Raw genomic sequence first — 14,407 nt, 5'->3', positions numbered from 1 at the left:
AATAATAATAATAATAATAATAATAATAATAATAATAATAATAATAATAATACTCTACTTTCTTCCATTGCTTCAAACTGAGTTCAGAGTTCAAAAATAGTTTGTGCTCCATGAACTCAGCAGAGGAGAGAACGGGTGGCACCTTATTCTTCCCTGTAGGACCAGGCAAAAGCAATCTGCCGCAGCTTCTCCTTATGTGTTTTTTTCCTCATTAGTAACTTTTGTCTTCTTGACCCCATTCTGATGTTGCTTTGCCACCTGTGTCCGGGTTTCATCAAATGTTGGGGGGTTCTGCTCCAATCTTTCATAGTCTTTCCGATTCCTTGCACATAATAGGCTTGATGTGAGATAATGTTTTTGCCTTTTCGACGGCAGGTACAGCAACATTGTTCATGTCTTCATCCGGATTTCCCAGGAGGAGGGCCTGAAGACGCTGTACCGGGGCTTTGCTCCCACCATCTTGGGGGTGATCCCTTATGCCGGGTTGAGTTTTTTCACCTTCGAGACCCTCAAGAAGTTACACGCAGGTAAGGGTGGCAGCATGGTGTAGTGGCTGGAGTGTTGGACTACAACTCTGGAGACCAGGACTTTGGGCAAGAAGTCACAATCTCTCAGCCTCAGGGGATGGCAATGGCAAAGCTCCTCTGAACAAATCTTGCTAAGAAAACCCATGATAGGGTCGCCAGAAGTCAGAAATGAGTGAAGGCACAAAACAACAACAAGAACTACAGATGTTATGTGTGAACACAAACAGAGTCCAGAGTGATCATCTTCTAGTTGTATATCTTCCTCCCAAATATCCCTCTGGACATACCAGGGGCAATTTCACCATGTTTTAAGCTCCTTTCCATGCTGTTTTAGGCCATAGGCAATGTACAGGGAGTTGAATACTGAATAAGTTTGTCTCAGAAATGTGGGGTGGAAAATTTTCCGATGCTGTATTTTTCTGTACAAATTTTTCCACACCGACACACACATCCATAGTTGTCCATGTTGTTGCATTACAGCCAGTACGTCAGTGAAATAGCGTGTTCAACTTATTTTATGCAATCCTATTTGTCTCAGCTTAAAATAAGAAATGCAAGGAGTGACTGAGTGAAGCTCAAGTTATTACAGTTCTGCCTCAGTAAAAGAAAGTTAAATTGTTCGTATATGATACATAGATCAGGTACAGCTCTCTTTAGGTATGCAACCTTTTAAAGTGTTATTTCAGGGATAGTCCTTTTTTATAAAATACAAAATTGCCCTTGATATCTACTGGGGACTCCCTATGGATCCCAAAATCCATGAATGCTCAAGCCCCATTAAATACAATAGCACAGTGAAATGGTGTCCCTTATATAAAATAGCAAAGTCAAGGTTTGCTTTTTTGGAGATTTATATCCTTTTGGAATATTTTCAGCCCATAGAGGAATTTGTGGATTAAAAAATCCATGGATATGAAGGAACATATATACGAGTATGTTATTTAATATTCAAATAAAATAATTACCACATAAAGCTTTGAATAGGTTTGAATGTAACATATAAAACCAAAGCTATTAAATCGGATAATATTCTTCTGGGCCTTGGAGACATTTTCTGTAAGATTCTTTGTTCTCCTTTTTATGGAAAACCCACATCACAGCTTTTTAAAAAGCCTGTCCAGTCAAAGGAGATCCTAAATGTGTTGAAATGGCCTTCTGTATCTTCCAGAGAGTGTTTCTGCCTCCAGATTTTTTGGGGAGGTGCAGATGAAAGGGGTTCATGAGAGAGATAAAATTATACAGGATATAGTATTTAAAAAGGTGGTGTGGTGATCATTTTCCATCTCTCATAATAGCAAAAGACAATTCCATGGCAAAAGATGTAACTTGAAAACATATTTCATTTAAAATTTAGCTGCCCAGGAGCAGTGTGCGTCCGCATGAAGGAGATACGTTCCTTTATGGCTACTTGACCTCAAATTTAATTTATAGTCAACTACCCACATCTGTCTGTGTTTCTCTGGTCCCAAACACACTGCAGAAATAGTCCAGTTTGAGACCGCTTTAACTGCCCTGGCTCACTGCTATGGAATCCTGGGAACTATAGTTTCTTCTTCATGGTCTCTGCGAATCATACAAATGGGTTTCACTGCGCCTGCGCAGTGCTGTTCGGAAACTTCTGGAATCACTGGGCAAAGTTTACTTTGCAACATATAGAAACTTTTTGGCGTTAACTCCGCCCACCCGTTATAAGGCCCCTGCCTTCCCGCTCTTTTCCCCAGTTCCTTTTGTCCGCCGCGTTAGCTGCTGTTGGAACTTCGCTCGTTGCTCTGTCTGATCAGAATCACTGGCTATTTGACTTCAGACCGTTCTTGACCATTCTACTTGCTGACCTCCCTATTGTACTTCGACCTCGGACCGTCTGACTTCACTCTTGCATTCTTCTTTGGCTTCGTCGATCCGGAAAGATGTCCCCTCCCTTCAAAAAGTGCGACGTGCTCAGGTCTTGCAAACTCAGGGCTTTCCTTGATGGAGTCTGTCCACCTGTAATATGCTTATCCTTTCTTCCTGATGCCTTCTACCTTACCAAGCATCATTTAGCACCTTTTCTAAGGAGATCAACTAGTAGATTTAAATTGCAAGGGAAAAAAAAGATCCTTCCTAAGTATTAGAAAAAGCATCCTGACAGTTCATTGCTGTTTGACAAAGAACCACCTTGGAGAGGGGCAGATTTTCCTCCTTTGGAGAGCTTTAAACAGGGTGATCTCTCCAGAGTGTTAAAGTCGTGGGTTTCTGCACATCAGGAGGGCCCTTGAGTTCCCTTCCAACTAGAGGATTCTTTAACACTGCACTATATGTTGCCTGCTGTGGCAGCTAAGGAAAGGAGGCAGGGAAGTTTGCAATAAAATGCCCCGACCCTGATAAAAGAGGGAGGAAGAGGAAGACATCGACCATATCAGGGGGCCAGTTTTCTGGACCAGGCCTGTGCCTCTTGCAAAGCTTAGCTGCAGTCCAGCAATCCACTGTGACATGAATCTGTCTAGCCAAATGGGACACTATTGACCTACTATATCAGAGAGCCTCGAAGTCTTGCATTGAATGAACTGGGGCAGAGGGGGTCTTGTAAGCCCTTTTCATTCCTCAGAAGAAGAATGTAAACCCATTCATGCAAAGACAGAAGAGATCCAGTCAACCTCTGTGGTGCCTCTATGAGAACAATTTTTAAAGGTTTAGAGTAACTTGTAATACTGAGGAAAAAGAAATCGGTTAATATTTCCAAACTGGACTAGACTTCCCAGCATGTCTTACAACTGGCTATATTGAAACTGAAGTCCCAAACATCTAGAGGTACCAAAAGCTCTATTATAGTTTGGGCTACTTGTGGCCCACCAGACATCAGCCCTAGACAACACAGGCAGTGGAGGGGGATGCTAGGAGGTGCAGTCCAACATCATTAGCTTTACTCCCCCATCTCAACCTAGAGCAAATATTGTAGCTTTTAAAAAAAGTTTATTGAAAAGTTGATCTCTTTAAAGTGTGTGTGTGTGTGTGTGTGTGTGTGTGTGTGTGTGTATGTTAACACTGTTGATTCAGAACCAGTTTCATAGCCAGGCGCATCATCTGAGACTGTGGTGACAGAAATTCATGATTCAGTGCCCACCTTGTTCTTCTCTAAGCAACCCTATGGAAAGGAAGGATTCAGTCTTTGGTTTTCCTCCTGGAGATGGCACACTCTTCCAGATATTTATTCTGTGCCATGAATGCCAATGGGGAGCATTTTAAAGGGGGGGGGGTGTGAGAAAAAGAAGGCGAGACTAAAAGAGGGAAAACTTCCACAGAGGAAGCAAAACTAAAAATAAAACACAGATAGGAGGAAAGCATGCAACAGACACCCCCCACCTCTCAAGCCCTTGGTTAAGTCCAGTTTAAAACACAAAAGAGAAGAGGGACACTGGATGAAGCTGAAGTACAGGCAAGTTAATGCATTTGGCAAGGCTCTGCTGCAAAAGATGTGGTGTTACCAAGAACCAGGTACAGATACAACCTTCCCATTTTTGAAACCAATGGGATTTTGGGGTGCAAAGGCACCCCTTTTTCCTTGGCTCAAGGGGTTTGGCAATTTCTAGACCATCCCAGGAGCATCTTTTAGCAAATCCACTCTCAGGGAAACAAAGCAGACCGCCACAGTTTTAAGGGACCCTGTGTTCACCAACAGCCCCCGTTCTCCTATGTCACTCGGACCAACCATGAGAACCATATCTGCGTTTGAGAAGGGGTTATCAAGGGGGATGCCTGTCTGCACAAGCTTGCGCCAAAACCCACCTCCATCCTTCTCCCATCTGCAAGGGACCCAAGACAGAGGCAAGGTCAGCCACTACCTTTCCATGTGGATGCCACGCTCCCATTTCCGGAGCAGGATCTGTGTGAGATCGAAGGTCATGAAGCTGATCCCCACGGCAATGGGGCCCTTGACCCAGTTCATGCTGAGCCCCTTGTACAGGCCCCGGACAAGTCCCTCTTCCCGGATGATATCCGCCATGGTGCCCAGGATGGACCTGTACGAAAAGCCCATCACTCCGGCCGTCTGCATCCGCCGGCGGACCACATCCAGAGGGTAGGAGGCCGACTGTCCGATCAGGCCTGCGCAGGCTCCGAAAACAAGACGCTCCATTGGGTAGGGCTGCGACCGGCCACTGTGATCTGGAGAGGAGAGAAGGACACACCACACAAACATCAGACTCTGTCCCCCGGAGCATGGAAATCCCAAAAATCCCATTGTGAGACTGGGCCTTTTCTGTGGCTGCCCCCTGGCCCTGGAACGCCCTTCCTAGGAAAACTAAAATGGCTCTTTCCTTGCAGTCCTTCCATCACCAGGCAAAGAATTTTCCATTCCCATAGGCTTTTGAGAACTGATTTTAATAAGGTGCCATCCTCTTTTCAGCTGTATTTTTTAAAAACTCTTTTAAAACTGATTTTAACTGTTTTCAATAGGGTTTGTTTTGATACTATTTTAATATTTAATTCCATTTTAGTGCTGACCTTTCATGTTAGCTATACGGCATTTGTTTTAATTTGCAAGTTGCCTTGAACCTGTACAGTTTTAAATCTTCTTATAAGAAGGTTCAAAAAACCACACAGAGATCCAAACACAGAAATAATCCAGTTTGAGACTGCTTTAACTGTCCTGGCTCAATACTAGGGAATTCCGGGAACTGCAGTTTTCTGAGACATTTAGCCTTCTCCGTCAGAGGGCTGTGGTGTCACAATAAGGACAGGTTGCTTACCTATAACAGTATTTCTTCGAGTGGTCATCTGCGAATACATACAAATGGGTTTCACTGCGCCTGCGCAGTGCTGTTCGGAAACTTCTGGAATCACTGGGCAAAGTTTACTTTGCAACATATAGAAACTTTTTGGCGTTAAATCCGCCCACCCGTTATAAGGCCCCTGCCTTCCCGCTCTTTCCCCAGTTCCTTTTTTCCGCCGCGTTAGCTGCTGTTGGAACTTCGCTCGTCGCTCTGTCTGATCAGAATCACTGGCTATTTGACTTCAGACCGTTCTTGACCATTCTACTTGCTGACCTCCCTATTGTACTTCGACCTCGGACCGTCTGACTTCGCTCTTGCATTCTTCTTTGGCTTCGTCGATCCGGAAAGATGTCCCCTCCCTTCAAAAAGTGCGACGTGTGTGGGGGCAAACTCCCTGTTCAGGACCCGAACCCGTCGTGCTTGCTTTGCTTGGGCAAGGACCACGACATGAAGGCTTGCCAGTTGTGTAGGTCCATGACGTCCCAAGCGAGGAAAAGTCGGGAGTCCCGCTTGACCTCGGCTATTGCCCAGGGTAAGGTGCATGGTGAGGGTTCCCGTCCGGCTTCCGCCCCTTCTCCAGCGACTGCGCCCTTGGCCTCCAAGTCCCGGGAGAGCCCCATGAGTGCCGTTTCCGCGCCCCCGGCGACTACTGCGCCTTCTCTTGTGGCCCGCGGCCCAGACAGGTCCAGTGCCACCGACAAGCCCTCAAAGCGCCCCCACAAGACTTCGGGGACCGAGGGTTCGACAGCTGCAGTCTCCCCGGCTCCAACAGCGACTCTCTCCGGGTCCGTCTCCGGCGTCGGTACCGGCCGGGATCCTTCCGTCTCGTCTTAGAAGTCCAAACCGGCTAAGAAAACGGACAAAGAGGCTAAGGAAAAGGAGGATCGTGCTCCAACTGCTGGCACATCAGAATCCAGCTCTCCTCCCAAGCCTAAGTCCTCCAAGTCCGGAACTCCTGTGATTGTGGACCTGGAAGACAACCCGTTCTTCCCTCCTGAGACACCAAGGGCTCCTAAGAGAAAAGCCAAGGCCACAGAGTCTGCATCGTCGGCCCCAAAGCAAAAGAGACCGCCCGCGGGAGGAGTCCTCCAAAGGAGCCTCTACCTCCAAGGGTGCTTCTGAGTTTACCATAGAATCATAGAATCATAGAATCGTAGAGTTGGAAGAGACCACTAGGGCCATCTAGTCCAACCAAAGATTCTGGAGCAGATCATTAAACAGAGAGTCTGTGAACATCTAGAAGGCAATGCCATAATCACAAAAAGTCACCGGGTTTAGGAACAAGTCATGCCAGACAAACCTAATCTCTTTCTTTTTGTTTAAAATTACCAGGTTGGTAGATGAAGGGAATGCTGTGGATATAGTATATCTTGATTTCAGTAAGGCCTTTTGACAAGGTTTCCCATGACATTCTTGCAAACAAGCTGGTAAAATGTGGGCTAGACAAAGGAAACTGTTACATGGACTGTAATTGGTTGTCCGGCCGAACCCAAAGGGTGCCAACAACAATGGCTCCTTTTCATCTCTGGAGAGAAGTGACCATGGGGGTCCCACAGGCTCTGTCCCTCTGGGCCCATGCTATTCAACATACTTTTCAATGACCTGGATGACAGAATTGGGAGCATACTTATCAAATTTGCAGATGACACCATTAGGAGGATAGTCTACTCCAGGACAGACAAGATTCAAAATGACCTGAATAGACTAGAAAGCTGGGCCAAAGCTAACAAAATGAAATTCAAGCCGGAGAAAATGTAAGTATTGCACTAGGGGCAGAAAAATAAAATGCACAGATATAGGATGGGGGTACACCTGGCTGAATGAAATATTTGTTAAAAGGGATCTAGGAGTCCAATAGGCCACAAGTTGAACATGAGTGAACAGTGTGAGGCGGCAGCTAAAAGGGCCAATGCTATTTTAGGCTGCATCAATAGAAGTATAGTGTCTAGATCAAGAGAAGAAATAGTTGTCACTGTACTGTATTCTGCTCTGGTCAGGCCCCACCTAGAATATTGTGTCCAGTTCTGGGCACCACAATTCAGAAAGGACATGAGACGAATGAGAACTGGAGCGTGTCCAAAGGAGGGCAACAAAATGGTGAAGGGTCGGAAACCATGCCCTATGAGGAAACGACTTGGGAGCTGGGGATATTTAGCCTGGAGAAAGAAGGTTAAGAGGTGATATGATCGCCCTGTTTAAATATTGAGTTTCCGGTAATATGGCGGAGTGAACGCAGGGAGAATCCGTGAGCGGGGAGTTCCTCTGCTCTGCTTCCGGGCCAGGTCAATGGTTTAATTGTTATTAAACTATTGAATAAACCCTCGTGGGTAAACGAGGACCAACCTGGCTTCAAGGATCCAGGGACGACCGAGCCACTCGGGAAGAAGGTGAAGAGAGGGAACCGAGGCTGGGAAGACTGAGGATCGCGGGTCTTTAGGGGCTGCCCGTAAGCAGAAGCCGCTTGGGCTTATCTCCGACCTTACCGTTTTAGTGGGGGCTCTTGCTATAGAGCTGACAAATGGAAGAAAAGGGGATTTGAGGGGATTGCTTTGAGGCAAGCAAACTCTGAGCTTTAAAGCAAATTGACAAAATATAATAGCTAATTTTGGACTTAACTCCCATCTCTTCATTGGGGAGAGAAAGTTTGGAGGACATTTAAACACCAGCGGGAAAATCTGTTGGTAAAAGAAGCAGTGATATAGATAACGTGTGGGGAGAGAAACATATACACAAATTTGAAATATCTTTCATTATTGAATTATGGAGCTCATTTAAAACTTTATATTATTTGAATTACGAAGGTCAGGAAGTTCTGAAAGAATTGCTGACCTAATTTAGAGATTAACACCTGGACCGACTTAACAGCTGTCCCAAGTCAAGAGTAATCAAGGCTCAGTGAGAAGGGAAACAATACAAAATATAGAAAACAAAGTTTTCTCTCAGTGTTTCGTCGACGCCGAGACATTTGGAAATACTGAAGCCTTTGAAACTTTTGAGGTTGTTTAGTAAGGATACAATAAAAAAAAAAACCAGCAGAAAGAAAGTGCGCGGAGGAAAGAGGACAGTTGGCAGGACTTTTACTGTTGGGGAATTTAAAACAGAGATAGAAGGCAGCGAATTGAGGACAGAAGACGGGACGACGGGAAGAATTCATTGCTGCGGAATTTAAAAACAGAGAAAGAGTGCGGTGAAATTGAGGACAGGGGACGGGACGTCGGAAAGACTTTATGGTTAGGGACATTTAGGATAAAGAAAGAACGCGGGGGAATAGAGGACGGGAAACGAGACGACGGAGAGAACTCATTGTTGGGAAGTACAGGATGATGAAACTGAGGGCAAAGGGAAAAGATACAAAAGGGATTTAATAAGTGAAGATATAAAGTGCTGGGTCTAAAGTGTGATTACTGGGGATACAGGGTCTTAAGTATTAGATATATTCCAAAGGCCTGGGTGGGAAAGCCTGAAAAAGGGAAAAAATATATAGAGAGAAGGCAACGTCTTAAAGAGTGAACAAATTATTTTTCATTACTGATAAGTTTGCATAAGGTTTGTACAAATCAAAGGGAATAATTAATTTTGGGGTATATCCTAAGAAAATTTAGACAATTCACTCTCTTGGGTTGGAATATATATGAAGTCAGGTTAAAGAGCAAAAATATAGAGAGGTTGAAAGAAGAGGATTTAAGCTTAATCTAATCTTTATAAAGATATTGTATAACAAATTACAGTGATCAGAGAGTTATAACAGAGGTTATATAGTTATAAAGAATTGGTGGTGGGGTAAAGAGGCGGATTTTAAGTTTGTTGTTACCAAAAGAATTATTTGAATCAAAAATGTCTGTGGTCACTAGATTAACGGCTCAAAAACAAACGCAAGGGAGCTCCACAGCTCAGGTAGAAGACCTTCAATAGAATCCAAACCAGCAGAACCCAATGAGAAAATATTAGAAGCTATAGAAAGAATGGAGAAAAACTTTAGACAGAGTTGAAGACTTCTAGAAGTGAAATGAGAGCGGACTTTAAGAAAGAGATAGATGAATTAAAGGCAACAATTACTGCTATGAAAATGATTTAAAAATGCTACATATAGATGTGGCAGAACTGAAGCAAAAGACTGAACACTAGATGTAAAGACAAAAGAAATTGAAATGAAACAAAGAGTGGATACTGAAAAAGCGTTAATTAAGGAAGCGATATTAGGAAAAAATGTCTAAAAATAAGAGGTTTAAAAGAAGGCAGGGGGAAATCTTTATGAAATTATTCTTCCTTTCTGGCAGAATTACTGAAGAAACGGTTAGATTATATGGGGCGGAGACAGATAAGATCTATAGAGTCAGCTCTAGCATAGCTAAGAAGAAGGAGTTGCCTCGGGATATTGTGGTTTATTTTCGGAAAGAAAGGTGAGGGATAAGTAGTGAATGAAAGCTTGTGGGAAAATGTTAAAATAGAAGAATCTGAAATTAAAATATACCGAGACATTCCCTCTCAGATCTCTCGTAGACGTAGGGAATATTATTTCTTGACAAAAAATTTGGCAGGAAAATATATAGATATAAATGGGACATAACGGAAGGCTTGTGGGTCTACTGGAAAGAGAAAAATCAGAAAATCAACACAATTGATAAGGCAAAAAGACTATTGGAAGAAATTACAAAGGAAAGCAGACAGACACAGAAGGGAAAAGAATGGATTTAAAGGGGAAAAAAGAAAGAAGAAGAGAAGGAAAAACCCCAGCTCGGGTCGGGAGAATTAGTAGGTGCAACTGGAGACACAATTTACTGAACCAAAGAAGATAAATAAGAGAAAGAACGGGAATCGAAGAAGAACAAACTAGTTATATTATGGAAGTTTATCTCAGGGAATGTGCGTGGAATGAACACACCCACAAGCGAAGGCAAATTTTCATATATTAGAGAAAGAAAAAGCGGAAATATGTTGTATTCAGAAACCATATAAGATTGAAGGATAAAAAATTTTAATATACCCAAAATTTAGGTCAGGTTGTTTTAGCTGCTAGGAAACAGAAAAAGTGGAGTGCACTATATTACTGAAAATATTCCAGCTAAAGAAATTTGTCAGATCCCGAAGGAAGATATGTGGCGGTAGAAATTAACAAAGATGGGAAGACAAATTTGATAATAGGTTTATATGCACCTATAGATAATAAATCGATTTTTCTATCATAAATTGATGAAGGAAATCCTGAACCTGGAATATGAAGCATACATCATGATGGGAGACTGGAATGGGGTGGTAAATCCTTTGATGGATAGAGAGTCATTCATGCAAGAAAATAAAAGAAAAACAAGGCAGTTGCTCAAACTTTTTTTTTTGTTTAAGAGATTCTTTAAATTTATCGTACTTGAGCATTTAAATGGCAATGGCCAAACAGTTTACATATATTCAGATTCTCAAAAATCTTTATCAGAATTGATTGATTTTGATTTCCCAAGATCTTCTTAGATATGTCAAAGAGCTGATATATTGGCGAAAAAGAATCAGATCATAACCCTATCTCTATTAAATGGGATTCAATAAAAAGACAGAGTTGGAATAGATGGAATCTTTTCAAAAATCAGGATTAGTAAAGCAAGCAAAAGAACAAGGAAATTTATTTTTAAGGAAAATTAAATAAAGGCACTAAATTCAAACATGGGGATGCCAGCAAGGCTGTGATGCGTGGTTTTTTTTATTCAAAAAAACATTGAACAAATAAGAAATGGAAAAATGAATATGAAAATTAAGCCAAGAATTAAAGAGAAAGAATTAGAACTTCAGAGGAATAAAAGTAGAAAAATATAGTAACAGAGATAAATTCTACAGACAAAACTAAATGTACTGTTATCAGAAGAAATAAATAGAAATTAAGATATGTCAGACAAATATATTTCGAGTCAGGTAATAATGTGGCAAATTGTTGGCATATAATTTACAGAAGAAGAGAGAAAAAACAAGATATAGAGATGTGTGACAATGATAAGATTACTAAAATAAGGACATAAAAAAATATTTGAAAATATATGGGCATTTTATATGTGCAAGATAAAAAGAAAAATTTTCAGAGGATTTTAAAGATTTTTTTTTTTCAAAATTTGGCTTACCAATATTGGATGAGGAACAAAAGAACGTTGAATAATAACATAGATGAATGAACTGACAGAAGTATAAAAAGACATGAAAAAGACAAGGCCCCGGCGCAGACGGATTTCAGCTGGCTATTATAAGATATTTCAGGAGGAATTATGCCTACCTATGTTGGAACTCATGAATGATTAACTTCAATGGTATACCAGAAACGTGGACTAAGGCATATATTACAATAATACCTAAAAGCGGGAAAGATCTCAAAAAACCACAAAATTATCGTCCTATATCCTTACGCAATCTGGATTATAAAATTTTTTTTTTCGGCAATTGTGGCAAATAGATTGAAAAAAATATTACAGAGAAAGATCAAAAAAGAACAGACTGGCTTTCTACAACCAAACGGCAGATGAAACAAATATAAGATATATTCATTAATAAGCTGGAAATTAGAAAAAAATCCTTCCAAAACATGTATATGGCGTCTTTTTAGACGCAGAAAAAGTGTTGGACATGCTAGATTGGGATTATATGAAAGCAGTAATACAGACAAACACAAATGGGAAATAAATTTTGTAGTTGGATTAATATACATATAATACACAAACAGCCAAATCTTGTTAATGGAGAGAAAACTGAGAGCTGTAAAATAAACAAGGGACAAGACAGGCTCCCTCTTTCACCACTGATTTTTATTTTATCTATGGAAATTTGCTGAATCAACTCAGAGGTGATGGGACAATAATAAATTCGGACAAAGCGACCAGTACATGTAGTTTTAGCAATACGCCGATGATATTGTTTGATAATAGAAGACCCTTTGAGAAAATTTAATATATTTGGATAGCATTACAGAATTTGGAAATTTGCAGGGTTTTTAAAATAAACAAGATAAAAATCAGACATGACCATAACTTAAATTAGAAGGGCAGAAATTTATTCACACAACAATTTGGATAAATATAATAAAAAAGTGGAATACTTGGGAATATCATTAACTAGAAACATCTGAATTATAGGAAAACAACTACAAGCGTATGTGGAAAAAAAGTAACTCAAGATTTGGATAGATGGACGAAATTGAACTTATCTTTTTTGGGCCAGAATAGCTTCAATTAAAATGAATATCCTCCACAGTTTATGTTTCTTTTTCAAAATTTGCCTATCATTAAAGATGAAAACCGTTTACATTATGGGAACGGGAGATATATAAATTTATTTGGAAGGGAAAAAAAACCCCGGATAAAGAATTAAATGAGGATTTAAAAGAAAATGGCGGTCTTGGTGTTCCTGATTTAAGGATTTATTACTATGCATGTGCATTAGAGTGGATCAGTAATGTATTAATTTGGAGGATTCAGGATCTATAAGGCTGGAAGGCGCCTGATCTACAGATTGGGTGGCATGGATATTGTGTTACATAGGAAAGAAAAACTAATGACTTGTCAACCATGTTGTTAGAAAACGCTATATTCAGTATGGGACAAATTAAAAGAAATTCTATACTAAATTGCCATCTTGACTTCCCCAAGAAGTGTGGGATATGGCAAGACAAGCTCAAAGTACTGTCAGATATAAATTGTTAAGATGGGAAGGCGATAACCCTCAAATAAACTCAATACACAATTGAAATATGGGTTACAACATGAATTGGTTTTACATTTTTACATTGTCAGAGAGACTAAAGACAACTTGAAAACATCTGGAATAGAGAAAAAAGAAATGAATTGACAGGTATTAATTTATTCGAAGGAATCAACATAGCTAAATATAAATTACTATTAAAAGAGAAACAGAATCCGAATAATCAAGGAAACTTGTGTAAAGTGGGCACAAAATTTGGGATATCCCATTCCCTAGATGTTTGGCATAGAGTATGGGGTCAAGACCTTAAATTCACTGATAGTATGGATTTAAGGAAAATTTTATAAGATGCTTTATCGTTGGCATTACGCGCCCAATAAATTATGCAAAAATGTCAGTAATAATATTATTGTTGCTGGAAGTGCCAAAGTAAACAAGCTTCTTTTTTACCATATATGGTGGACGTGCCCTCAGACTAATAAATTCTGGAAAGAGTTACTAAAATTACGCAAAAAATACTGCAATCAAGATTAATTTAAACCAGAAACTTTTTATTAATTTATAACAGACAAACAAGAACGTAAAAATCTGAAATTCATATTATACGCTTACACAGCCGCAAGAATGTGTTTCGCTCAAAATGGAAAGACAAAAATTCCATCAACTCGGGATGGCTAGAAAATGGTTAAATTGGCTCCAGTTAGATAATTAACTTTGTTAAAGAAGGGTCTCAAGAGTGGGAAACGAATTGGAAAAAATTATATGTTTTGCAGAAAGAAATAAATGTATAATAATAAGTGGTGAAGAGGGAAATATGTTAGGATGTAACACATATGAGTATATGAGGAAACTGTAAAGAAAGAAATGTTCTTTAAAATAAGTGCGAATATTTGATAATACTTGAGGAATATTTCCGTTGGGGAAAAGAGAATGATATAATAATAGGATTATATGGTCAATTCAAAAGAAATGAAATTATTGATTTAAAACAAGGACCTTTAATGTTAGAGCTTGTTGGGAAATTCTCCTGATGTATAGATTGTAAAGCAGAGGGGGAGGGTGAGGGAGGGGACTTAAGGGGAATAAAGAAAAGATCAGGATGAAGATATTGGAAACTGTGAGATCATGTATATATATGAACTTGTAAATATGTGTTTTCTTGATCAAATAAAAGAAATTAAAATAAATAATAAATATATTTGAAGGATGTCACATTGAGGAGGGAGCAAGCTTGTTTCTGCTGCTCCAGAGACAGGACCCGAACAATGGATGCAAGCTGCAGGAAAAGAGATTCCACCTGAACAATTAGGAGGAACTTCCTGACAGTAAGGGCTGTTCGACAGTGGAATGCACTCCCTCGGAGGGTGATAGAGTCTCCATCCTTAGGTCTTTAAACAGAGGCTGGATGGCCATCTGTCAGGGATGGCTTTGATTTGATTTCCTGCATGGCAGGGGGTTTGGACT

The 14,407-nt window shown here is 40.5% G+C and overlaps 1 protein-coding gene across 3 annotated transcripts in view; it reads left to right on the top strand.

The window, feature by feature from the left end:
- Positions 1-14,407, top strand: part of SLC25A42 (solute carrier family 25 member 42) — a 34,704-nt gene that overhangs the window by 16,132 nt on the left and 4,165 nt on the right. For all 3 annotated transcript variants that reach the window (XR_006100882.1, XR_006100883.1, XM_042441677.1), the window contains exon 7: positions 376-527. Coding sequence is in view for 1 of the 3 variants with exons in the window: in XM_042441677.1 (XP_042297611.1) it covers positions 376-527 (152 nt within the window). In the remaining 2 variants the exon portion in view is untranslated. The remainder of the gene's footprint in view (positions 1-375; positions 528-14,407) is intronic.

Source organism: Sceloporus undulatus, chromosome 10 (genome assembly GCF_019175285.1).
Source record: "Sceloporus undulatus isolate JIND9_A2432 ecotype Alabama chromosome 10, SceUnd_v1.1, whole genome shotgun sequence".
NCBI lineage: Eukaryota > Metazoa > Chordata > Lepidosauria > Squamata > Phrynosomatidae > Sceloporus > Sceloporus undulatus.
Note: the sequence above shows the minus strand (reverse complement) of the source record. Positions and strands in the feature narration are given on the sequence as shown.